We start from the raw sequence: 24,903 nt of genomic DNA, 5'->3' as shown, positions 1-24,903 counted from the left end.
GCCAAACAGCACAAATTCGCCATAAAAACATGGCGAATCAGGCTCATTGAATACCGCCCAATATATCTTTATTGATTCAATGTATTTCACTAATTCTCAAAACCAGTATTTCTGTATACATTTGTCATTTACTGTCTGAAATTCGAGAAATGTTAATTTGCATTCTTCTGTACTGAATGGTGTTTTAATAAAAACATTTATTTAAAAAAAAAAATGATGCATACTAAATAGCTTTTATTCAGTATACACACACTATTCCGGTGCTCTATTTAGGATGGATAACGTTTCACAGAAGAAGCGCTACCAGTTCTCCAGGGAAGTGTAATGCGAAAGACAAATTCTTTACATATTTACAGGGGTTCATTTTTAGACTGGTAGCTTGATGGCCGATACAATCCCCTTAAATAATAGAGCTGCTAAGAACTCTTCTATAGGTCACAGACTGAGAGAATGGAATATAAGCAATAAAACCTAAAATATCTATTATTAATCAGTATATATTTGGAACGAAAGCATTTTTTTATTTATTACAGTTGACTCACAGCGGTTTCCGATGCAATGCACAGTCCCGTGCGCATGGTACTGGACCCTCGGAGTCACACCTGTTGCAAAACAATATCCTGGATTGCTTCTGAGGCGGGCAAAAGGATCGCATGGGATATATTCCATGTGATCCTGTCTTAGGGGGTACCTTTTTACCCACAATAGTGCTTCACAATTTTTTTTGTGCTCACCCCTATCCTATTAGGGTGTACACATGGTTCGATGGAATTAATTTTTTATTTGCTTTTGCTTGTATAAGCAAAACCAAATCAAGTGCATTCGATCCTGATCCTTGGCATCAAAATTGAATATAAAAATAGACTGCAGGTAATATAGTACAGATCTGTAAAATATCGTGTAAATCGAATGTGTACACCGCACCATGCATTTCGATCCCGATTTGAATAGAAATGAATCGTACAGTGTGTACACCCATGATTAGCTTGCACCAATATTATATCAAAATGTTTTGATTTACTTGATGTAAACACTGATTTCTAATGTTCTTGTTTTGCCCTTTAGGACAAAGATTTGAAGCAATATATGGATGACTGTGGCAATATTATGAGCATACACAATGTAAAGGTACATAATAAACTTATTTAAAATGTCAAAATTTTAGCAGCAGAATAAACTCTACCAAAAATAATTGTTTTTTTAAGCTTTTCTAATTTACAATATCTTTATTTTAATTTTTTCCCTGCATTAACCATGCAAATTATACCCTTTTTTCACCCCCAGGAACACTTTTTTGTGCATTCCAATACATCAAATAAAATGGTTAAAACACTCAAAAAGTGGTTATTCTTTGAAACTAGAAATACTTTGTGGTATCTTTATACTTTTCTTATATATTGCAGTACTATACTTAATGTTTTATCCCTCGTGTTTTGCTCCTAGAATAATTACAACAGATATTAATGATTTTCTCATATCAATTACTACTTTAAAAAAGTCTGTGTTTGTCAATGACTGTGGCTAAATTTAGACCATATTTTCTTTTTTTTTTCTTTCCCCTTTCAGATATTTTTGTATCAAATTTTAAGGGGCTTAGCGTACTGTCACAAGAGGAAAGTGCTTCATCGGGACTTGAAGCCGCAGAACTTGCTTATCAATGAGAAGGGGGAGTTGAAGTTGGCAGATTTTGGTATGTTGACTAGATTACATTGCAAATAATTTTCTGACCTACCTTGAGAGCACTGTACATTTGAGTGTAATATTGAAATCGATCCATATATACTGCAGTACTGTAAAAGCCTCTCCCACACTTTCCTAAAGCATTAATTATAGGGGTATATTCAATTAGTGTCTGATCCATTCTGACATTCTTTTGCCAGAATGGATCCTACACTACCTATTCAATTCAGCGGCCAAATTAAAATGTCAGATTTGACCGCTTATTAATGGTCAGCGGCGGAATGCGGTCGTGAGATGGGACAGCGCTCTGAGTGGCTCTCACCTGGCCTGGCAGCGGGAGGACTGTGCCGGGTAAGCAGCTTCTGCTCACCCGGCGCCGCCCTTCCTGCCTTAACCCAACATCTTTTCAAGTCACAAAAATTTAGTATGCTTATCCCCGATTCGGAGGCGGAGAAGAGGAACGTTACCCATCTAGTAGGGACGTAACATTTCTCTACTTGGTGTGCGCTGGTGGAGGGATCTCTTCATTTGTGTATTTATACACTAAATTTTTGTACTTTGTTGTAAGGTGTGGGGACGCCTAGAAGTAGATCCCATCACTGGCTGCATAGACATTTGCGCAGACGAGTGGGAGGTTTTTTCAAACTATTCTGAGCACGCCATATCTTTTCAAGTCAGATTGAGATTGCCGGAAATGGGCCAAAACCTGTAGCATTTGGCCACGTTTTTGTCGACAGCAGGTGGATTTAGGGCTATTCCGGCAATCCACCTGGTTTCCAACAGGTCAGAGCATTCCGACCTGTCGGAAAAAAGCAACCAGCACTGAATAGGTCAAAACCCCGTCTGACCTAAATCAGTTGGACTTCTTTCCGACAAGACGGCAGTTCGACTGTAATTGAATATGTACGATAGTCTTTCAGCAGTACATTAGCCTTGATATATGTGGCTAAATTCATGTTTTCTTAATTGATGTTATTCCAGATCATGTTATAAAATAAATGTTATGTTTTACATAACTTCTTTTTTACAATTCCACACTCCCAGTGCAAATAAATCAGACCCAGCCCATTTTTCCGCATTTGCTCTTGTCATATTCAAATGTAAATATCTGGATTTTTCATGCATTACCCATGTGAATTATGACCTTTTTTTTTTTTTTTTTTTTTGGAACACTTTTTGCTCATTCTAATACGTCAAATAAATATTCAAAATAACCTAAAAGTAGTTGTTCTTTGAAACAGACTTCTTTGTGATATTGTCTTTGGCATTATTCTACCTTTCCAAAAAGGAAAAAAATCAGATGCCAGACTTTAGGATCTCGAAAGGTGCACTTAAATAATTTCCTCCCCTCCCCCTTTTTTTCCTATTAATTTTAATCAGGTTGGATAAACTCATTTTTAACTTCTCTAACTTGTAGGTATAATCTGGTAGCCCAATAAGGCTTAATTTTTTTTTTGTCATCAACATTTTTTATTGATGGTTTTTTTTTTTATTCCGTTATCCACAGAAGGGGAGGGGTACAAAATAAAGAATCGGGGAAAAAATACAGGGCGACATGGGGGGAATAATAAGAGTCCATATACAGTATTACGAAAAACAGATACTTATATATCCCTAATAGCTTAAATACACAGTAAAATATCAGCGCCTTGCCTAATAATGCCAGCTAAACCATTTAGCCAGTGGAGAAGTAGCTTTGAGAGAATAAGGTAAGCCTAATTTTTCCATCAAATAAGCATAGTGAATTTTCCAAATATTTTAATAAAAGGAGGGACGGGTTCTTCCAGTTTTGGGCTGTTGGTGCCCTAGTATCAATTCAGATATGGCATAACCCATATCTGCTTGCAGAGAGCCGGTCACTTGGATAGATGAGTAGTAGGGCTATGACCAGTGATATTGGGATAGGAACTTGTAAGATCTTAGATTAAAAACATCCACCCAGAGTTAACAACTTTTAGAGCATACCCAGGAAATGTGGAAGGTGTCACCCACTTCGGTATGGTTCCTCCAGCATAACTTGAATACCATAGACCAAATCCTATGTATTATAACCGTTCTCGGCCAGCTCGACTTGAAACCGGCAGACTGGATTCAATTACAATGCTGTCGGGGAAGACAGCATTGAATAGGGCCCCGCCACTATTTCTCCCATCCGGAATAGCAGTGGGACATTGAATACCCCCCTAAGTGTGAGAGGAGAGGCAAATCAACTGCCATTGTTGAGTGTATGTGGAGTTCAAATCTGATTCCCACTTTGCCTGTGATGTCGATTTATCGTACCCTTATATACCCTGTGCCATAATGTACCAAAATCTGATTGAGCCCCTAAAGTTGCCAGTAGATTACTTCCCTAAAATAGTAGTTGGAGGCAAAACTATCGGACAAGAAGCCCGTAACATACTAGACAACTAATGCACAATAAGCGTGTATGTTAATAACTCTTTAGAGGGGAGTTTGAACTGGGCATGTAATGACCTAAATAAGGTAACTGACGCACCCTCTACAAAATCTGAAATGGTACCTATACTGTTAGACCTCCAGTTAACAAGATTCAATTAGGGAATAATACCCAAAACGGCCTGTAATTACTATGTACAAGTAGGTAAAGAGAGAGTCTTTGTAACCGCTAGAACTTCATCCCTTGCTTTGAGCGACTCCATTATGGCCCGTGGAGTGCCACATGGAGTCACTCTGTTAGATCGGGATCCATAAAAGGAATAAGAGAGTAGAGCTGTTTTTTTCTAGGACTACCCATCGTTTACCTCAATAAGACAAAGACAAACTATCATTAAAAACCTATGATGGGTGAGAGAACAATAAAGAGAGGGATTGCACCACAAAAAAACAATTTTCAATAAGACTCCCTTAAGCGAAAACCCCAGTGTAGCCTGTCAGCATCTAGAGAGAGAAAAATGGCTTCTTCATCACTATTCACAACATATTCAGCTAAATCAAAGACCACTCTTGTATTGTCAGATTATTGTCTAGTCCTAACAAATCCCACCAGATCTAGATAGATGATATTGGGAATAAGGGGGGACCAACCCATTAGCTATAAACTTGGAAAATATTTTTAAGCCTGTGTTAAGTAACGCGATCAGTCTATAGTTCTGAAAAGGGAGTGGCCTTTACCTTGTTTATGTGTAGTAATAATTCTAGCCTGTAGAACAGACAGCAGAGAGGGAGAATTTTTTTTTTTTTATAGAATTAGTAAAACAGTCTGGGCCTGGGGCTTTGCCCAGTGGTAGGGATTTAACAACTGTTAATATTACCTTCTCTGTTCAGTGTGCATTAAGGGCATCTTATATGTCTGAAGGCAGAGTTGGGAGGGGAAGGTTGTCCAAGAAAGTTATTAAGGGTGGAGTGGGTTGTAATGTATCAGGATCACAATTTAGGCATCTGCAATTTCAGATGGATTCAGAACCTTTGTGCCCTCTAGCGATTGAATATGTGTAAGGCATACAGTATCACAGTATCATTTTTAAAAACCTGAAAAACTGCCACATTTGAAGAATAGAATCCTGTCTCAAATTCTGTATTTACCTATGAAGAGGGCATACAATTAGAAAAAGTGCACTTGACCCTTTCGCAGAAGGGCTGCTGCATGTGTGTTAGACATACTTTCCCCATCTCTGGAAATTGTCATTTTAAATAGTGTATTAATAAATTCTCTGGTGATCACTAAACAATATCTACTTGTTAGCTGCATCATTTAAAAGAAGTTACTTTTTCCAATGTTGGTTCCACCACTTGGTCATATACCATTATGGGGGTAATAGACCACATATAGTACCCTCTCCCATCTATGGTTAAGTAAAATTGTCCATAGGGTAATATCTGGTGACCACTTGTTCATGGACCATTATGGGGGTAATAGTCCACATATAGTACCCTCTCCCATCTATGGTTAAGTAAAATTGTCCATAGGGTAATATCTAGTGACCACTTGTGATGACCAGGTATTAAGTACAAAGGACCATTTGAAATAGGTGACTACCCTCATAAGAGTGTGGGTACCTCTGAACGAATTGAAGCTAGAATTAGCTTTTTCCACGCAGTCAACAAAAAAAAAAAAGTCAGGTTACTCCCATCACAAACCTATAAATGCATGTGATAAAATAGAACAGTTTAAATATGTTTAATTTAAGAACTCCATCTTCTACTTTTTTATTTTTTATTTCCATGTATGATATTTATTATATTCTGACTACTGGCTTGTTTTGCACATAAGCTCTGTCAGCCTATCTATAGACCGAAAGCTGCTCATTTTAATGTGTTCTTTGGTCTGACCTATAATTCAGTTGTGCAGAAAATCTGCATTCAGGCAAGCATCAGTTTAATGTACAATGATGCTTGAGGGTGGTTACTGTCTAAACAATAAGGATGAAATGGACTGTAATCATACATATCCTCACAGTTGATGTAGTCTGACAGATAATTTTAAATTGCTGACAAAAGCTACAGTTACATAACACTTATGGTTGTTGAAAATGATTTGCTGAAATGAAGCATGCAGTATACTATAATGTTCTTTCCACTAGAAATAGTAAATGAAATCACAAAAGGGCAGGAAATTTAGAAAATGAGAACGTAGTCTACAGATCATGTCCATGTTTCGAAAAACAGATGTCTTGACTGTTCCCTTTTTTTCATTGGTTGAAACAAAAAGAATAGACATTTTTGGTTTTATTTAATGACTTAAATGCATGGATAGCAGTAGTGGCGATTATCATGGTGCAGTTAGTATAGGTGGCCTGAACATGGCTAATAATCACCTTACAGCTTTCATTTTTAATTTTAACTTGGTGACTATCATATGCTGTCTACTTGTGTCTGACACTCTGTTTCCTTGTTATTTACCACTAAGGTGAAGTTTTGCATTGCCTTCATGTACAGTATGTTCAAACACAGCAACGGCAGTGCACGCTGGCCCTCCTAGTCACTGTTTGTCTGCTGGTACAATGGTATGATGTCCAATAATTTTGAAGCCTCAGCCATGAGCCTTTTTTGCCATAGGTAAACAAACTCCCCTATCCAATCATTTCACTGCAGAGTCATTTGACTGGTGGCCCACCAGCTGCTGTGGAACTAGAGATCCCACCATGTCCTGCCAGAGTTTTAGTGTGACCTTACCGATACATTTTATGTAACAAGTGTGAAGCAATTAACACATGAAATATATTTATGCCTTGTGAACATCTTTTTCACTGTTATAGGCTTGGCAAGAGCAAAGTCTGTTCCTACAAAAACCTACTCCAATGAGGTAGTCACATTATGGTACCGGCCTCCAGATGTCCTACTAGGGTCTTCTGAATATTCAACACAAATTGATATGTGGTAAATATAAATTGCGTTACTTGCTTTGTCGAAACATCAGGACTTTTTAGTGTGGATGAAACAAACCTTGTAAAAGAAGACAAGTAATAGAATGCGATTTGATGGGTGAAAGTTAGAATCTGTATTCTTGTTATGGGCAGCACCACAACTTGTCCTATCGAGTCAAAATCACCTGGCCTATTTTGTGTACACCCCTTAAGTTCTCGGGCCCATGTGTTTTCACTATAGTGGCTACAAAAGAAGGCATTTATTGGGGATTTTGTTTCTTGACCTCAGCTGGGCACTTAAAAAAAAATTATGTGTGGTAAGTGGCCGCATCGGGACTAATTCGAAAGCTCCCAGGGATCAAGTAAGCGCAGCAAATTGCCACAACTAATTAAAATCTCCCCTATGTTTAGTATATGAATCTTACATTCACTTGTAATGTTTTGTGTGGTGGTTCGGAAGTGACAAAGTTCCGGTTACAACACAGGCTTCCAAAAGCAGTCCTGATCAATTTGACAGAATTTATAAACTCTAGGTATGGATTCTGTCTTCCAAAGTCCCAGGTTTGATAATGTTCTAGAAAGAGATTAGTCATTACTCTGAGTCATTCCTCCTCCTCCTCTCTATATATGCAATTTACTTCTGATTTATGCCTCCTTCAGTATCTATTGCACACAGTACAGTCGAAGAGAATGTCAGGACACCACGGGTTGAAAGTAGCCATTTAAGTTGTTAAATGAATTTGAGGAAATGCTGTGATTAAAAAACCCAATACACTTTTTACAAAAAACACCTGTAAAAAAAAAAGATAAAACGCACTGGTGTATGGAGAAAATCTTTTTAAGGTGTATGCACAGTTATGATTTAGAAAATTGCCCGCCTCAGCAATTTTTTCCTTTGGGGTGGACGGCTTTCCATAGCCGGACGCTATAGAAAGGTGTCCACCCCATCGCTGGTAGGGTCGAGCAATGTAGAGCAGCAGTGGCAGGGGAGGGAATGGCTACAAAGATACTTCCAGACTCGCAGTCATTGGCCAGTGACCTTGCAAAATATTACAGTTTCTGAAATGTGTTGTAAAATAGAATTCCAGATGAAGTAGACCCGGTCTGTAATAAAACTTGAAAGTATAAAAGATTAATCATATTTGATTTGCTATACATGTGATATATGGTGGGATGTAATTCCGTCTGATTTCAGCGGCAGTGTGAGATGCTGACCCAACTCAGATGTTTTTTTTTTTTAAGAGGTAAAACCATGCTATGTAAGTGATTGCCTATTTAAAAAAAAATAAAAAAGGCTGCGTTTGGCTGGCATCCTGCACTGCCACCAAACTGGGGCAGCATTACATCCCACCAATAATGTTTATTAGTAGAATTTATTTATTTTGTCCTCTTATTGTGGAATAATTCTTGTTTTCACTTTCTTACAGGGGTGTTGGCTGCATATTTTTTGAAATGGCTTCAGGAAGGCCCCTTTTTCCTGGCTCCACTGTAGAAGATGAGCTCCACCTAATTTTCAGGCTTCTAGGTAAAGTGGTACAAAGTTTATTTAAACAAATTAAAACCTTTATAGTGTGTGTGTGTGTGTGTTACTTTTCAAAATATACTCATTTGATTGATTCCCAGATGAACCCTTATAGACCAATGGACTTGTAAGAGGTGATGCCTATATCTTTTGATACTTGTTTTTGAATTCAGAAAGCAAGATTAGTCTGAGTGCAACCAAGTCAATTTCTCTGATTCTTTTTATATATATATATATATATAAATATAAACTTTTATATAGAGTCATCATATTCTGTAGCCATTAACAATTGAAAACAAACAGAAAACAAGATTGTCAGGCGGAGAAAAGGCCCCGCACACAAACTTAGTTGATTGCATATTTTATTGGATAATGCAATAGGCATTTGTTTTGTGCCACAAATTCCATATTTGTACAGCCAGATTGGCAACGGACAAGTTTTGGGCTAAGTGACTGACATTGCAGCTGAAAATGAAAAATCTGTTCATTATGCATACAATATGGGTTGTTAGTACAGCTGAGACATTGATTAGGTAGTTTCTGATGGTAAAGTGGATTATTAAAGGCTTGGTTTTTGATAGAGTTTATAGTGGTGAGCGCATATACAGTATGAAAGATTTTGCGAGGACAGGTCTGCATAGATGTGATACGCATCATGTTAAGGCCGATACACACTGGGCTATTTTGAGAGTAGCACTCCGGCGGTGAACGGTGATGTGCGCTCCCGCATCATCGCCGAGTGAACCACTCTCCAGGGACTCCTACTGTGGAAAGTGGTTCAATTCCTTGAACATCGCTAGGATGAGGGGGAATTTTTCACACCGCAAGTTTCACATTATCGCTCCTAATACACGCTGGGTAAAAAGGCCCCATTTTTTGAGGCTTTAGTTATCCAACTGTTAGAACTAGAAAAAAGCAGGGGAAGTAGGCAATACACTTTGTGATGCTAACTGATGTGGAAAGTGGATTGGTGCTGGACGCAGAGAGACAGTGATGGCTATTTGTTATACAGTAATATAACGAATAAATGTTTGTATGAGAGTGGTGCGCAGAATCATAAGTGACAGAGTGGACACAGGATATTTGGTGTGAGAAAATCACTGACCAACCTTTAAGAATTAATGCTTTATTGTATGGGGTCCAATAAGGTTTGTAAAAGCCTTATTATAAACTGGGCCGATTCCGGCGAATCGGGGCATCAAATTGGCCCAAATCAGGTCAGTTTGCGGTACTGTGCACATTGGAGCTGTGTCGTTGGTCGGACCTAACGGCTGTCCGACGACCCAAACTGGGGACTCCCTCCCGGTGCCGATCATACGTCCCCACCACCTGGGAAGGTCCCGGGCAGCTCGCGGGTATTGGGTGGCCAAGACATTGCAGCAGTGTATGGGCACCTTAAAAAGAGTAAGATTTGAGCACCTCTAGAATCCTTGAATGTCAGGGAGCTTAAGAGATTTTTTTTTTTTTTTACTTGAATAGATGACTGTGTGACATGACCAAATGTATCTGCACTTCGTGCTGTGTGTACAGGCGATTTGCGATTTCCTGACCTACCCATACACTTGCTGCACATGCTGGTGGTTACTGACCACGTGGGCGGGAGGGGACCGCCCATTTTTGAGTAAGGTGCAGAACACACTGACCGAACTGTCTGTAGATATATCAGTATTTGTTTCCTAGCACGGCGCCCATTGCATACCATTGCATGCCCTAATTAGTGGTGTTCGATGGGACCCGATAACAATGGCATGCGATGCGATTTCTAATTGTACAGGCACCCTGATGGTTGATAACAATGGGGGTGCATTTAACATAGTAAACGCCACCCCCACTATCAACGCTAATCCGAAGCGTGGCGAGGGGCGGCGGTACGCGTCCTCCGACCTTTTCATACCCCCACTATCCACGTCGGCGTGGAGTTGATTTTATATAGTGTGGCGAGCCACCGAGCCAGAAGCGTGGCGAGCGGACGCGTATTAATTCACATTTATTCCGCATCCCCTCGCGGAGCTCGCCACGCTTCGGGCTCAGTGGCTCGCTGCACTCGCCACACTATCTAAAATCAACTCCACGCCGGCGTGGATAGTGGGGGTATGAAGAGGTTGGAGGACGCGTACCGCCGCCCCTCGCGGACTCGCTACGCTCGCCACGCTTCGGGTTGGCGTTAATAGTGGCGGTGGCGTTAACAATGGGGTTGCAAATAACATACTAATCACCCATCAGGGTGCATGTACAATTAAATCATCGTTTTGATCGCATCGCATGCGATCAAAACTATGTCATAAGATTAAAATCAGGGGTGCTGTGCTAGGAAACGAGTACCGCTATATCTTTAGTCTTAGTTATATGTTTAGTATATCATGGAAGCAAGTTAAATATTGCTGTGTACACCAATTGTACTGTAAGTCATCATCGACAGCTGTAGATATTTTAATCCAAATGTATGATTACTGCTGATTTTCCAGGCACTCCATCTGAAGAGACATGGCCAGGAGTTACTTCAAATGATGAATTTCGAAACTACAATTTTCCAAAGTACAAGCCTCCACCACTAATCAATCACGCACCAAGGTATTGATGAGTGGATGATCAGTCTGTTTTATTCCTACAGGAAATGGTCAATAAATAAATCTGTTTCAGGGAACCATTAATATATATATTTTTGTTATGATAAGTAATATACACAGTGTACAAAATACAATTTATGGAATAGTTTGTTCCTTATTGTTCACCCCAAAGCTTAAGTATGTGTGGTTAATTAAATTGGGTATGGGGGATTTATGCTTACCAACCACGTGGACATAAAAGAGAAGACTTAAGATATGGAGACACCGAAAGAAAAATATATATAGGATCAACTATTGTATTTCATAGTTAAATATTTTGGAATCTAGTTTTACGGATATGAAATGCACAAATGTGGAATAGCTTTGGTTCTTTTCTTACTGTGAATGTGAGTCACGAATTTATGTTCACTTCTGGGTCATTTGCATTGAAACTATTCACATGGATGCTTTTAGCATATATACATACTAGCTTGAACAGCAGTGGTTCATTTAGCTACTTGTACAGTGTATTGTCTTTTTTTATGAGTCAAATTACTAATGTAGCTTTGGCTTTAGTAAAAGGCAGTTCCATCTTTTATAGATAATCCCGGAGGTGTGAAGCCGGGGGGGGAGGAAATTGGGGTTAGTGGATAACATTTATAAATCTATACTATAAATGTGGAATTAGTTTTTTCAATCATTTAGACTTTTACAAGAGGGCATTATTTATATAATTGCAAATACTTTAACACCACCAAATAAAGTAATATATAAGTTTGCAAAGTTATTTTTTGTAGTTGTTACTTTATTTCCTATAATTAATGTGTTTGCAAGCTAATTTACATTGTCCCCTGTAATGCTGCTGTACATGGGGTAACGATCCGTCATCAGTTCCTGTGGTAACCAGGTCTCTGCTTGCGCTCTCCTTGCCCCCCCCCCCCCCTGCAGTCACCAGGTCACCTGCTGCCCCTGAAGTGACCAAGTCTCTGCGCTCTTCTGTCCCTGAAGTGACCAGGTCTCTGCGCTCTTCTGTCCCTGAAGCGACCGGGTCTCTGCGCTCTTCTGTCCCTGAAGCGACCGGGTCTCTGCGCTCTTCTGTCCCTGAAGCGACCGGGTCTCTGCGCTCTTCTGTCCCTGAAGCGACCGGGTCTCTGCCCTCTGCTGTCCCTGAAGCGACCGGGTCTCTGCGCTCTGCTGTCCCTGAAGCGAACGGGTCTCTGCGCTCTGCTGTCCCTGAAGCGACCGGGTCTCTGCGCTCTGCTGTCCCTGAAGCGACCGGGTCTCTGCGCTCTGCAAGTTATGTATTTATTTGCCGTGTTTTACAGTAAATATACATTTATTTTATTTTAGGTTAGACTCTGAAGGAATTGAGTTGTTAACAAGGTTTCTTCAGGTAAGTTATATATAAAGATTAAATCATTAAATGCATTATTTCTGTTTTTATAGTATTTGTGACCATTGAAACACACAAAGAAGGTTATTCTGGTTGCGAAGTTCGCATCACTGCGTGTCTTTTCAAGCCCGTTCGCATTGCAGCCCGCCCCCTTTTTCACAGGGCGAATTTGCCTGCACAGCTGCAAATGGATGTTTTGCATAAACATCCATTCACAGCCTAGGGGGCGAGACCCACATCATTCGATGTTGTTCCACCATCAAATAATGTGGAGCGGACATGCAAAACTTGTCTCCTGTACGATCGGGGCATTACCATTAAATATTGGCCGTTCCCATGGGCGCATCCCCCGGCCCACCGCACTGTTGTGTGTGCTCGCCCGGTGAACACTCTTCGTCGTGGGCACTTGCACACAGTGCATCGGTCAAAGCAATGTTGGTACTCAAAGGGTTAAATGTTTAAAACCGTTTATTATACTTGAACAAGAGATAGAGAAATTCGCTCATTGCTTATTCGAGGGCAGGGTAAAAATGCGTCCCTGCAGAAATGTCTGTTCATCCTATTGTTGATATCCTTCTCCACTTGTAGAGTAACTTCCATTGTGTGTTTATCGGTCTACATCTTCTAAAATAAATCTTAATAGCAGCACACTTAAACAATTTATCACGATAAGTGAATATTGATGCCATGAGAAGCAGGACTGTAATAAATCTTTTTATGTCGAGCCCCAGCCTTTTGCGTTTGTCCTTCTGCCTGTCTGATCAATGGTGGTTGATCTGTTGACTCAGTGATCACATACCCCTTCAGAGGTCTTGTGGAGTCCATGCCTTGATGGGTCCAAGCTGTTTGGGCGGCCAGATGGGGTTTAAAAATCTGTGATACATGATAACAAAGGGTGAAGAACAATTCTATTATTTTTGAGTCTGTGTAGGCACTGGCTAGGAGGGGTTTCTTGGGACGCAGTGTGGCGTGTTTTTTTTTTTTTGTAAATAGTCACATACCTCAGGCACCACAGATGGTTAAGTGCCGTAGAGTACAGACTTGTGTTTAAGACCAATAACTCGGGTATTGGTAAATCTTCATTAAAGTTTTGAGTGATACAATACCTTCTATTTGTTATTATACAATACCACAAAAGCCAAATAGCCCATTTATCACATCATGAATTTTGTTACATAGGATTAGTGTTTCTGCATGTCTAAATACATAGTAGGTTTATAAGCGAACTAAGTCGCACAATACAGGAAAAGGTACACAATCTAGGTTAAAACTACTAAAGAGGTCCGACACGAGTATATGTATGTATGCATGCACGCACACACGTGTGAAACCACAAGTGAACACTTTTCTTTGCACATTAGATGGAGCAGTTGGCACAATATGCTGCAATTTATCTGTGCTGCTTACCTCATTGATTTCCTTGTTTTAACAAAGCTTCAGTTACGTGTCATTTGAAGCGTCCTTTTTTTGTAGGTTACTCCTCGAGGTAAATAGTAGTATAATCCTATATTATGCTATCTATGATGTAGTGTTGGTCTTTCTTATTATGGTTACTCTTTTATGTCTGCATTGTTTGCAACACTTCAGACTGAATAAAACAAAAATGCTAAAAACGATCGCTTCATGCTTTTACATGTACATAGATTTTTATGGTCGCTAAATTCAGGGGTTCTATAACTTCGTCCTCAAGACATCCGAACAGTCCAGCTTTTAGGGAGATCTGCGATTGAACATCAAATTGAGTGAGGTACTAATGAAGTCACCTGTGCTCAAGTATGGTCACTCTTAAAACCTTGACTAATGTGGTTCCTTGAGGATTGAGTTTGGGACTCTGGGTTAATTCCTGTTACTGTAGCTTTGTATTGTATAACCATTAAACAGTTTTCCCCAGATTCTGCAATCATTTTATAATATTATTATTTTTCCCAGTACGAGTCTAAAAAGAGAATTTCAGCAGAAGATGCTATGAAGCATGCTTATTTCAGAAGTCTCGGAACAAAAGTTCATAGCTTACCAGAAAGTAAGATGTTTTACATATAGATAATACAGAACTTTGTGGTTTGTCATAGTGGAGATTTTAGGCCTTGGAACAAAACTGCAATAGGGAATATCATGTTGTCATATTTCACTCCAGTTTCTTACCAGTAAACCCTCAGCACCCCCTTATGCCTCAGAGTCACTACCATGTGGCTTGTGAGTGTGTAAACAGTGGGAGATGAGACTTCTTATGTTTCCATTTTTGAGAAATGGATATAGATCTAAAACCCGTACACATGGTGAGTTATTGACTAATGGCCAATTCTGACTAAGCAATTTTGTCTAAGTAATTGTAGTCTATGATCTAGTCAAAATTGCCTTGTCTGCACAGTCAATCTATGCAAAGCAATCTTTGTTAGACAAGATTGACTAAGCAGGAGAAAAATAGGGCGATTTTTACTAAATTAGGAGATTTTGACTATCTAGTCAAAATCTCCTACCAAAATCTCATCGTGTGTACACCCCTTAAGACTCCACAAGACACTTACAGAGCCAGGTCTGATCCCAAGAGCTTCTGCTACAGATACAACCTATCTAATCAGGTGATTTTGCAAAAAAAAAAAACCCAGTAGTTGGGGCACCAGGATTTAATTTGCAGTTGTAGTTGTTTCTACAACTGGATTTGAGACAAACTGGTTAAGGGCAATGGTGTAACGCAGGGACAGCCAACTCCAGTCCCTGAGAGGTACCAACAGTTAACGTTTTCCAGGTCTCCTCACAGAATCACAGGTGAAGTTATTATCTCCACCTGTGGATCATTTATAATGTGTCAGTTAGTAATGAGTGCACCTGTGCCCCCACTAGGTGATCTAGAAAACGTGCACTGTTGGTAGTTCTTGAGGACTGGAGTTGGCTACCACTGGTGTAATGAGTTACCATACACTGGCAATCTCAAGTCTCAGTGTGCCCACATTTTGCACTGTCCCTGCTTTTCAGAGATTGTTTGACTGATATTTATGTACTCACGGATATTGGCAGGCATTAAGCTTTTCTTTATTATGGTAACAGCTTGCCTTTTAATGATGGATTTTATATGTAAACTTTATCTGAAGTTTTTCTTTTATTGTAAATGTATTCACACACATAGGGGGAAATTTACTAAAGGAAATTTGTAAAAAAAAATAGGTGTATTTGTATCCAGAAATACACTTATTTTTGACATTTACTATCCCGAAAATACGGAAATTTGTATTCGTATTGATAGCACATCAATACAAATAAGAATTGCCGTATTTTCGGAATAGCAAATGTCAAAAATAAGTTTCCTTTAGTAAATTTCCCCCATAATGTATACCTATAATTACATCTGTTAAAGCAAAACAAAAAAAATCATCTGCCTTGTATAACCATTGTTTACCTAAACTCTTAATAATGAGTGTGGTATATTAGACCTACAATGTCTAGGTTGACATGCCTAGGTCAACCCCAAAAAGTCAACATGCACAAGGTCGACACAAAAATGTGGACATGTGGTGTTTGTGTGTGAACGCCTGAGCATGTAGACCGCCAATTATTGCACCGCGTCCCCATGCAGGCGAGCAAACTCTGCACACTTTACCAATAATTCTTTCCCCCGATTGGATATGGTAAATTAAAAAAAAAAAAAAATACTGCAAAAAACTTATATTGACCTTATGTATCAACCATAGCCATGTTGACATTTTGGGAAAAAAAATGTGTATCCCAATTGGACACTGAGTGAGAAATATCTACATAATAATCAGATAATGCAGAGATCTTGGTTGCATATATCTGCAGATATAGGGCTAAGCCCCCAGGCCGTACGTCAAGTTGTCATTGGGTATGGGTCTGGGGTGTTGGCCCCCAACATGCCGGCACAGGCTGACCACTCCAGGGCAGCACACAAATTAAAAGGAGTAGGGGTTAATAAGAAGCACATAGGTGCTATGTAGGGAAGTGAAGGTGTGATTAAAATATAATGCAAAATATATACAATGTGATAGGGAAAACATACGGTAAGTGTTAATAAAGTGTTAGGGTGTGCTAACCTGGAGCAGCCGGGCCATACCAACACAGGGGGAACCACACTCCCAACCCAATCCCATAAACGGTAACATATATGTCTGGGTGTAAGGCCACATGATAATGGCTAATAACATCTGAGAGCCAGCTTACCTGGAGATACCCCTGGCTTCTCCAAATGGCACTCTGGAGTCAGCAATCCCTCCTTATGCTGACCCATCTATGCCTCTCTCAACTACACAACACATTTGTTGGCAAGCTGCTCAATCAGATTGTGATGTCACTCAGCTGCCAAAAGGGAGGGGTAATTCTGGTTAAAAAAAAAATTGTTACCCAATTGCACACCGAGTGAGAAATATCTACATTATAATCAGGGTAATACAGAGATCTGCAGATATAGGGCTAAGCCCCCAGGCCGTATGTCAAGGCGTCTGTGTCACTGGGGGTCCCTAATACTGGGTATGGGTCTGGGGTGTTGACCTTTTGATCTGTCAGCTTTTAGACTGAATATCACCCAATGTCTATGTCAACACAATGGGCAGTATTCAATGAGGTTGATTCGCCATGTTCTACTGCGAATGTGTGCTTTTTTTCTTGCTCTAAGGTGAATCTCTTTACTGATAAAGTGATTCACTCTATTCAACATGCAAGCACCATCTTTTTTATGGTGAACTTTTAAAATAAAGTTTTTTCTTTTTTATTTGTTGTAAAAAAATCAGGATTTTTTTTTTTGTGAAGGGGCGTGCTATTTTTATTCATGTGCTTACAGCACATGAATATATATTTAATTTTTATATAATTTTTTTTACACATAACAGCCAGCAGGGGGCCGAGAGCCGCTCATTACATATTCATATATTCACTTCACACTGCTCCCGCTCATTACATATGCACAAGCAGGAGCAGTTCAAGCTGCAGTTCAAGCTGCTCCCTACCCCAGTACCCTGCCAGCTCTCCCGGGGGGCAGCTGCTGCTGCTTGTGTCCCCGGGAGCCCTCATTCTCCCCCACAGTGTCCGGCTCAGGTAGGGAGGCTTCCATCTCCCTGCCTGCCGCCGTCCCCCAGCTCATCGCAGGGTTAAGAATCGCCATCAGGGGCAGCGAGCCCCTGCGACATTGAATACGGTGACAGGGATGGCTAGCAGCGAATGCTCCAGCCCTCAAACACAGCGACTGTGCAGCGAATCCTAAATAGGATATTATTATTTAATACTGCCCAATGCCGCCATCGAGGGGGTTTGTGCAGTGAGGATGGCTTGTTTTCGGCAAGGATCGCCAAAAACAAGCCATCCTCACCGTCACACCCCCTCACCAGCCACTCACCGTATTCAATGTTCCGGGGAAATCCTTGCCGTCAAAGGATTCCCTTAAGTGGCAAAGTTCGCTGTAATTGCAGCGAGCCTATTGAAAAGAAACAGTAAGGGTGTAAACGGGGAGTGAAGGGGGGTGGGTTGAATACTGAAGGCGAGCTATCGGCACTGCTCGCCATCAAAGCTCGCCCTTGCCCTGTCAGCCATCCAGATCCCCTTACTAGTATAAGTATTTCATGTCTCCATATATGCACTTGAAGTAATCTATTTTACTTTTTTCTTTTTTTTTTTGTAGATATATCAATATTCAGTCTTAAGGATATTCAGCTGCAGAAAGATCCTGGATTTAGGAATTCTTCCTATCCAGAAGCAGGTATGTTTCTAGATCAGTAGTTTGTGGGATTTTTTTTTTCACCGTTTGTATATTAGACTGGATGGAGTTGGCTTTTTTAAAGGTATTATGCGTTGAGAATAAAGACAGTGCACGTTATGCTATTTAGTTATTAATGTAGAGGAAGATTTCTTAACTCCAGTCCTCAAGCAACACCAGCAGGTCATGTGTTGTGGATTCTTTAATCATGCACAGGTGATATCATGTATTTTAGTAGGTCAGTAACTATCCCACTTGCTTCCAGACAAGAAAATCCTGAGGTTTGTGGTTGACAACCACTGATGTAAAGCATGGATTTGTGTGATGTGGAACCTTTTTACATATTGAGAGTCCAAGGTTCAAACGCTATTTGGTACTTAATCAGCCAAATTACAGTTCCAGGCATTTACATAAATATAGGTCTGTCACCATGACTACACAATGATGACCGGTCACGCAGTTATCTACAAATCAAAGTAACACAATTCTACTTCATTTACCTTACAATATCATAACCTTTTTCAACTTTTACATACTTAAGGAGATATATTATGGCTGATTGTGTCATGTTGTACTTCCCAATGCAACACTGGTCACCGCTCCTCTGCTCAATAGCCCCTTGGTCATTTTCATTAGTAAACAAACTCCCGCTGACAAGATTCTGATTCACTTTTGTGTGTATACAGTATGTGTGTAAAAGTCATGTATATTACTTTAAGCTCCTCTGTTCTAATCTGCACCAGCCTTGGATCAAGGATTTGATTTAAGCACTCCTAAAGTTACATATACCTCTATATCGATGAAGAAAGGCTTTTTATTGAGCCATCGTGTGATTAAGATGTTCAAACTGCACAGCCCAACAGCTGTTTCAACTGCATTTAGGCAGTTTTGGTCAGGTGCTATACAGACGTGACAGGCAAGGGCGTAAATAGATATTCGTAGGCCCCATAGCAAAAGTTTGTAAGGGCCTTTATATACCAAATAATGGTGATAAATGTGTATAGCAAATATAACTTATACAGTAAAGATGGGCAGCCTTCAGCCATAAGTAGCTCAAAAGGAGCACACTCCAGGCATTCAAATCAGTCATCTGCGGTTGGCTGAATTAAAAAACCTTTTCCTTAATACTATACTGAATGTAAGTGTGGGTCCAGTTAGGCTGGTTTTACCATGTAAAAGACTGCAGCTTTAAAAATATGGGTATTACTTCTGGATTCTCGCACACTGATTATGAATAAGACTGATTATATATGTTCAAAAGAAAGCAAATTAAATGGGTTTATTGAAGATTGTGACCGTGCTCAATACTGTAACCAGGTCATATCTCCTAAACATCTGCTTTGTGACCATACTTCAGGCCTTGTCTGGATCCTGATCGTGTGGCTTCATTTGCAATACGTGTTGGCACAAATGGTAATGCAGTATTACTATATTACCATATGGTTTAGTGACTTGTTATTTCCGCAGTGATTTAAAGTGCTAGTTACCTGTACCTTGTGCCCAAGATTAGGATCTTAAAAGCTGCCATGGGACAATAACGTCATTTGAATAAATATATAGTAACTGCAATTTTTTAATCTACTATTTATTCATATCAGATCAACATAGATCTGTGGGAATCCGATTTAAATCTCAGACACATTGTGTCCCAGGCAAAAAATAGTAGCACTACACCCCAGTTTGTTGTCTATTTGGACTCCTAGATCCTTTTCAAGTGCTGAAATACCCAATGCCTCCCCGCTTAGGTTGTAACTAGCACACTGGTTATGCCTCCCGAGGTTCATAACTTTGCATTTATCCACATTGAACCTCATTTTCCACTTTGTAGCCCACTCATCAACTTAAGATCATTTTGAAGTGCGGTTACATCCTCTGCTGATTTTAATAACTTTACTGAATTTTGTGTCCTCAGCATTGATGGATACATTGCTGAGTATCCCCATCCCGATATCGTTAATATATATATGTTAAATAAGAAGGGCCCTAGTACTGAACCCTGTGGCACTCCACTTAGTACTGGTGTCATATTAGATACAGCACTGCTCATCACCACTCTTTGTTCCCTATTACACTGCCAGTTCCCATCTTTTTAATTTTATTGACTTTCCATCACTAGGGCTAGATTAAGAAAGGTGCAGATGCAAAGTTCCAGATCTACACATCGGCAAGATAAGGGCTAGCCACATGGTCTGCCACAAATCTTAATATCCCGTTTTTCTATTTTATTATTTAGGAAGACGCTGGGGATGTGTAGGGTGTACAAGCCCATATGGCTCTGGCCACACCCACACTGCCCTGGTCACAGCACCTCCCCTTCTCACTATAAAAGTCCTTAATCATATTCAGCCAGCCCTATCCATGACGTTATACATTTTCTGTATGGACTGTTAACATGTGATTTTCTCTCCTTTTCAGGGCACGGCAAGAACAGAAGACAAAGCATGCTCTTTTAAGATGTTTTTCCTATCACAGTTTCATACAAATATCAGAAGCTTCGGTGGCAACTTTTAATTCTGGTGGACTATGGTGATTTGTCATCACTGACATACCTACAGTGGAGATGTTTTATTTCAAACCTGCAGATTTCCTTTTTTTTGTTTTTAATTCTTTTTAATATTTGTTGTCACAGTGTGACAAAGTTTGTACAGTCAGTTTTGAGGTCTCCTCTGCTGTAAAAGCCAGTAGGTTACAGCTGTTAATGTGACTATAGCTGCAATTCTCGTGCAGGACTGAGACACAATGCGTTATTTATTGCCGAATCATTGCTGCTAAATGACTACTGTCTGAATATTTACCATAACAGTTGAATGCCTGAAGAAGTTGCAGTGGCTTGAAAATCTGTGAATTCATTGTTTTTACTTTTGTTTTTTGTTTTTTTTTTGTGCCCAACATTTGTTTTCTTACGGTTTTTTTCCCATTTTTGTTTTGTTTCTATTTTTTTTTTTTTTTTTAGTTTATTTTTATTAAACTCTTATTTCCATTAAGGCTATTTTGAATTTGCTTGCCCTTGGTTAGTGGACCATGTTTAATGTTTTAATTGAACTTAATTATTCTTCCAATCTTAAAACCATAGAACTTTAATTATTAGCAATTTTTGATAATCACATGACAAAGACCAGGCAATAATTTCTAAGCTTTGAGGTAGGAGATAATCAGGAGACCAGTCAACCATTAATATTTCAGTTGTGCAGAGGTCGGTTATGATCCCAATTTTCTTTTCCAAGAAATAATCTTTTTCTATAAGTACCGCAGCGTGCCTCTAGCACTAGCAGAGAAAGGAACTCAAACGCACTTAACGTGTGATGGCCTTTATTCGTTTCAGAACATTTCTATCCTGCTCGTCTAGCCATTTGGTTATAACTTTCTCTTTTATCGATTTGATCATGTAGCTACTGTAAGCGGGTTCATTCTTTTTCCCTGAGTCAGGCAATGCAAGGGATCCCGCAAAGGTTTTGATTTGGGAACAATCCCCATAGATATTATAGTATTCGGTTATATCATTAATATACATGAGCTATGCTGGACAAACCTGTTATTTTCAGGGAACATGAAATACTTTCTCCATATTAAAGTATTCGTTTATATGCTGGAAAACAAGAATAATTGTGGCACACATGGAGCAATTTCCCCCTCACACACTGATGCCCAGCTGCACTCCTATATATTAATGCTAATGACAAATGAAGCAGATGGCCTACAGTGGGTTATATTGCATCCATTTATTTCTTAGTGAAATCACTAATGTGCTTTTGAACATTTCATGAAAGAAACCTCAATAAAATGCATGAAATCAAAAGGCTTGGGGCACCCAATGAAAACACAAGACTGACCCCCGATGGTGTTAAGTTTTGATACATTTAGAATACTTTCAACTAGTCTTGAGATATACCAAATGCAATACAATAGTTTAAACTAGTAAGGTTAAAGCAGTTGTCCTGCAAACCACAATTGTATACATTTTTTATTCAACAATTTTGTTTTGTCAAAAACCACATCTATCCTGTGGGTACAATGACTTATGGGACCCTTGTTCTTTTGGTAGATTTATATAATGTTATACAGACTACAAACCTACTTCTTTATCTTTAACATCAGTACATTTTAATAAATAATAAAAATGGACTGAAGTAATAAATCTAAACCCAGTATTTGATCTTATAAAAAAAAGTTATGTAACTTAGCTGGTTACTGTTCAGATAGATTAAACCTAGGAATAAATGCCAGCAGGGAATTTAGGACTCACCAAACCCCCACACTCACACTTTCACACTCAAGTGAGCGACCGTCACTGAAACTTAATATTATCCAGAAACCTAGACCTATTGAAAGGCTTTTAAACAGTGCTACAGTTTTCTATTTTTGTTCTATCATGTCCTGAAGATCATGTTTGTAGTGCACAGACAATTATGATGTAAGTAGCAGTATTCTGAAGGATTAAGCTATCCCAAAACAAGAGAGATTAATTGGTTGGCCTTTCCCTGCAGCATAGGTGCATTGGATGGGTTCAACATTGAACACGCTCCCTGGAGACAGCGGAACAGCATTACCCCAGTCTATGTAATGACTACAGAAGGGATGTGGTTTTCAAGCCAGGAAGTGGCCATGGCACTTAGGACAGGCATGTACAACCTTCAGCAGTCACACTCTTATACAATTACAATTTCTTCTTCTAGAAGCACAGACATTTAATAATTAAGGTTTCCGAAAGTCATTGGTTTGGCTTGTCAGTAAATGTATCAACCTGGATGTTGACAGTTAAAAGGGTATATAAAAGTACTTTTCCTGCTGGCTGGAGTATTCCTGAAGTATTGTGCTTATCTGTATAAACTTAGCAAGAAGACCTTTTATTTTTCATTCCTTTTTTTTCTTTTCTTTATTATTTAAATGGTCATAAATCTATCCGGTGTATCCTGAATGAATTGTAATGGCTTTTGTTTAATCCATCATTCACTGTAAACCTTTCAGGCTCATGCCGTTTTTGTTGAGGTAAAAAAAAGAAACTTGTAGGATATTTACAGTATTATGTGACTTTTTTCCCATCTTTTTTTATTTTTTTTATTTGTGAATAGTGATTGTGGAACACGTGGTTGTTTCATTCATATAACCAATATATATAGATGGGAGTTGTTTTTTGTTTTATTATAATTACAATTTTGTTAGAAAAGGCAAGTTTATGTTCAATAGTGAATATTGGACCACTACTACTTTTCATAATTTGTAAATGGGTTTAATTTAAGAAGAAGAATCTGTAGAAGCTAACAAACTGCTGTTTATTTGAAACTGACAAGCCTGTATTAATATTGTACTTTTTGAAGTATAAATATTATGTGAAATACAATAGTCTGTTTTGCATCTCATGGGAAAAGATATTCCTTTGTTGTAAGGCACTTTCCTTTCATCAAAAACTTCTTGTACGACACAGGAACATGTGTTACATTTTGTTTTACTCTCCCCGTTCCCCGGTGCTGATTTCTACGGTGTTTTATAAAACTGTCCAAGTAAAAAAATAAACTGGTTCTTTAAAATTTTTTATGTACTCTATATGGTTTCACATTTGGGCTTTCCAATACTCCTCAGTCAATAAAAGGTATGTCACGCTTTCATTGCAGCAAAAGAAATAAAAAATAGCTGTACTGAAACAATACACTCCTAACGCCGACACTGCATAACCTCTAGATATGGGGTCACGTGCTGTATGCCGACCACTTCAGACTTCATAATAGTTTCAGGATTTGGTGCACCATGCCAAAATTATCCCAAAAATGTACACTTGACCGTCTCCTTACTCCCTCTTGGTATTCCCCGGTCTTATAAACTTGTAAGGCAATGGTTCTCCTAGTGATTAAGTAGAAAGCATTTGGTGGTGGTGATAGAAATCTCTGCGACATCCACTCTTTCCCGGTTATATTTCAAAGCAGTTTAAATCGGCCCCTTTCCAATATGCTGCAGTGCTGCATGGGGAGGCGGCATTCTTCATTCTAGTTTGACACAGCAGCAAATAGGTCAACGCCCCCCATTTGAAATTGTGGTGCAGTTGGATATTACTCCAGCTGTTAAGGAGATGTCCAGCCCTGGCAAAAAATATATTATCCCTTACTCTGGCTAGCAAAATGACCCCAACTGTTATAGTGGACAAGTTTGACTAGATGTCTGGCGATTGTGTGTTCTCTATGCTATTCTGTGAACTAGTCAAAATTGCGTTGCCTGCACAGAATATTTAGCTAAGCGATTCTGACTTCGGGTTTGGCTGCATGTTTAAAACCGTGCGAATTTGGCTAACCTTCTAGTCAAAATCACCTGCCAAAACCGCACCATGTGTACAACCCTTACACAGTGTGGGCTTGCATTGTTCTACTACTTTCCAGACCTGCTTTGAGCATTTTCATAAAGTATCAGTTGTTTAGAGTTATAAAAGGTGACAACATCATATTACAACAGCAAATGACAATAAGTGGAGAATAGATACTTCAGATCCGCTTCCTGGTAAAACCATCCTCCACAAAGCACCAAAAACTAAGGCGATAGTAATAATGCAGAACTGGCATGAAAAATATTGTATTTTGATATTTTCTCCATTTCTTAAGTTTTTAGTAATAACTCCCTTTTTGTATCATTGTTGGCTATATTTTCTTATCATATAAAAAATAGTCTCTATTCTGTACCCTTTATATAATTCCCAAACTTTAAGTACTATAGATCCTATTCAGTAGCCATTAGTGTGGCCAATCCTGGGATCGGCG

General features: G+C 39.2%; 1 protein-coding gene across 1 annotated transcript in view; it reads left to right on the top strand.

Moving 5' to 3' along the window:
* CDK17 (cyclin dependent kinase 17) overlaps positions 1 to 23,691 on the top strand; it is a 144,665-nt gene extending 120,974 nt beyond the window's left edge. Inside the window, exons 9-17 of the mRNA XM_083182293.1 lie at positions 1,066 to 1,128; positions 1,567 to 1,690; positions 6,897 to 7,017; positions 8,432 to 8,529; positions 10,992 to 11,097; positions 12,423 to 12,465; positions 14,395 to 14,485; positions 18,089 to 18,166; positions 20,579 to 23,691. Of these exons, the coding sequence (XP_083038419.1) occupies positions 1,066 to 1,128; positions 1,567 to 1,690; positions 6,897 to 7,017; positions 8,432 to 8,529; positions 10,992 to 11,097; positions 12,423 to 12,465; positions 14,395 to 14,485; positions 18,089 to 18,166; positions 20,579 to 20,616 (762 nt within the window). The 3' untranslated portion in view covers positions 20,617 to 23,691. The remainder of the gene's footprint in view (positions 1 to 1,065; positions 1,129 to 1,566; positions 1,691 to 6,896; positions 7,018 to 8,431; positions 8,530 to 10,991; positions 11,098 to 12,422; positions 12,466 to 14,394; positions 14,486 to 18,088; positions 18,167 to 20,578) is intronic.
* The last annotated feature ends 1,212 nt before the right edge of the window (positions 23,692 to 24,903 follow it).

Source organism: Crinia signifera, chromosome 4, assembly GCF_055691185.1.
Source record: "Crinia signifera chromosome 4, ASM5569118v1, whole genome shotgun sequence".
In the NCBI taxonomy this organism is placed as follows: Eukaryota; Metazoa; Chordata; class Amphibia; order Anura; family Myobatrachidae; genus Crinia; species Crinia signifera.
This window is presented reverse-complemented; position numbering and strand designations above follow the sequence as displayed.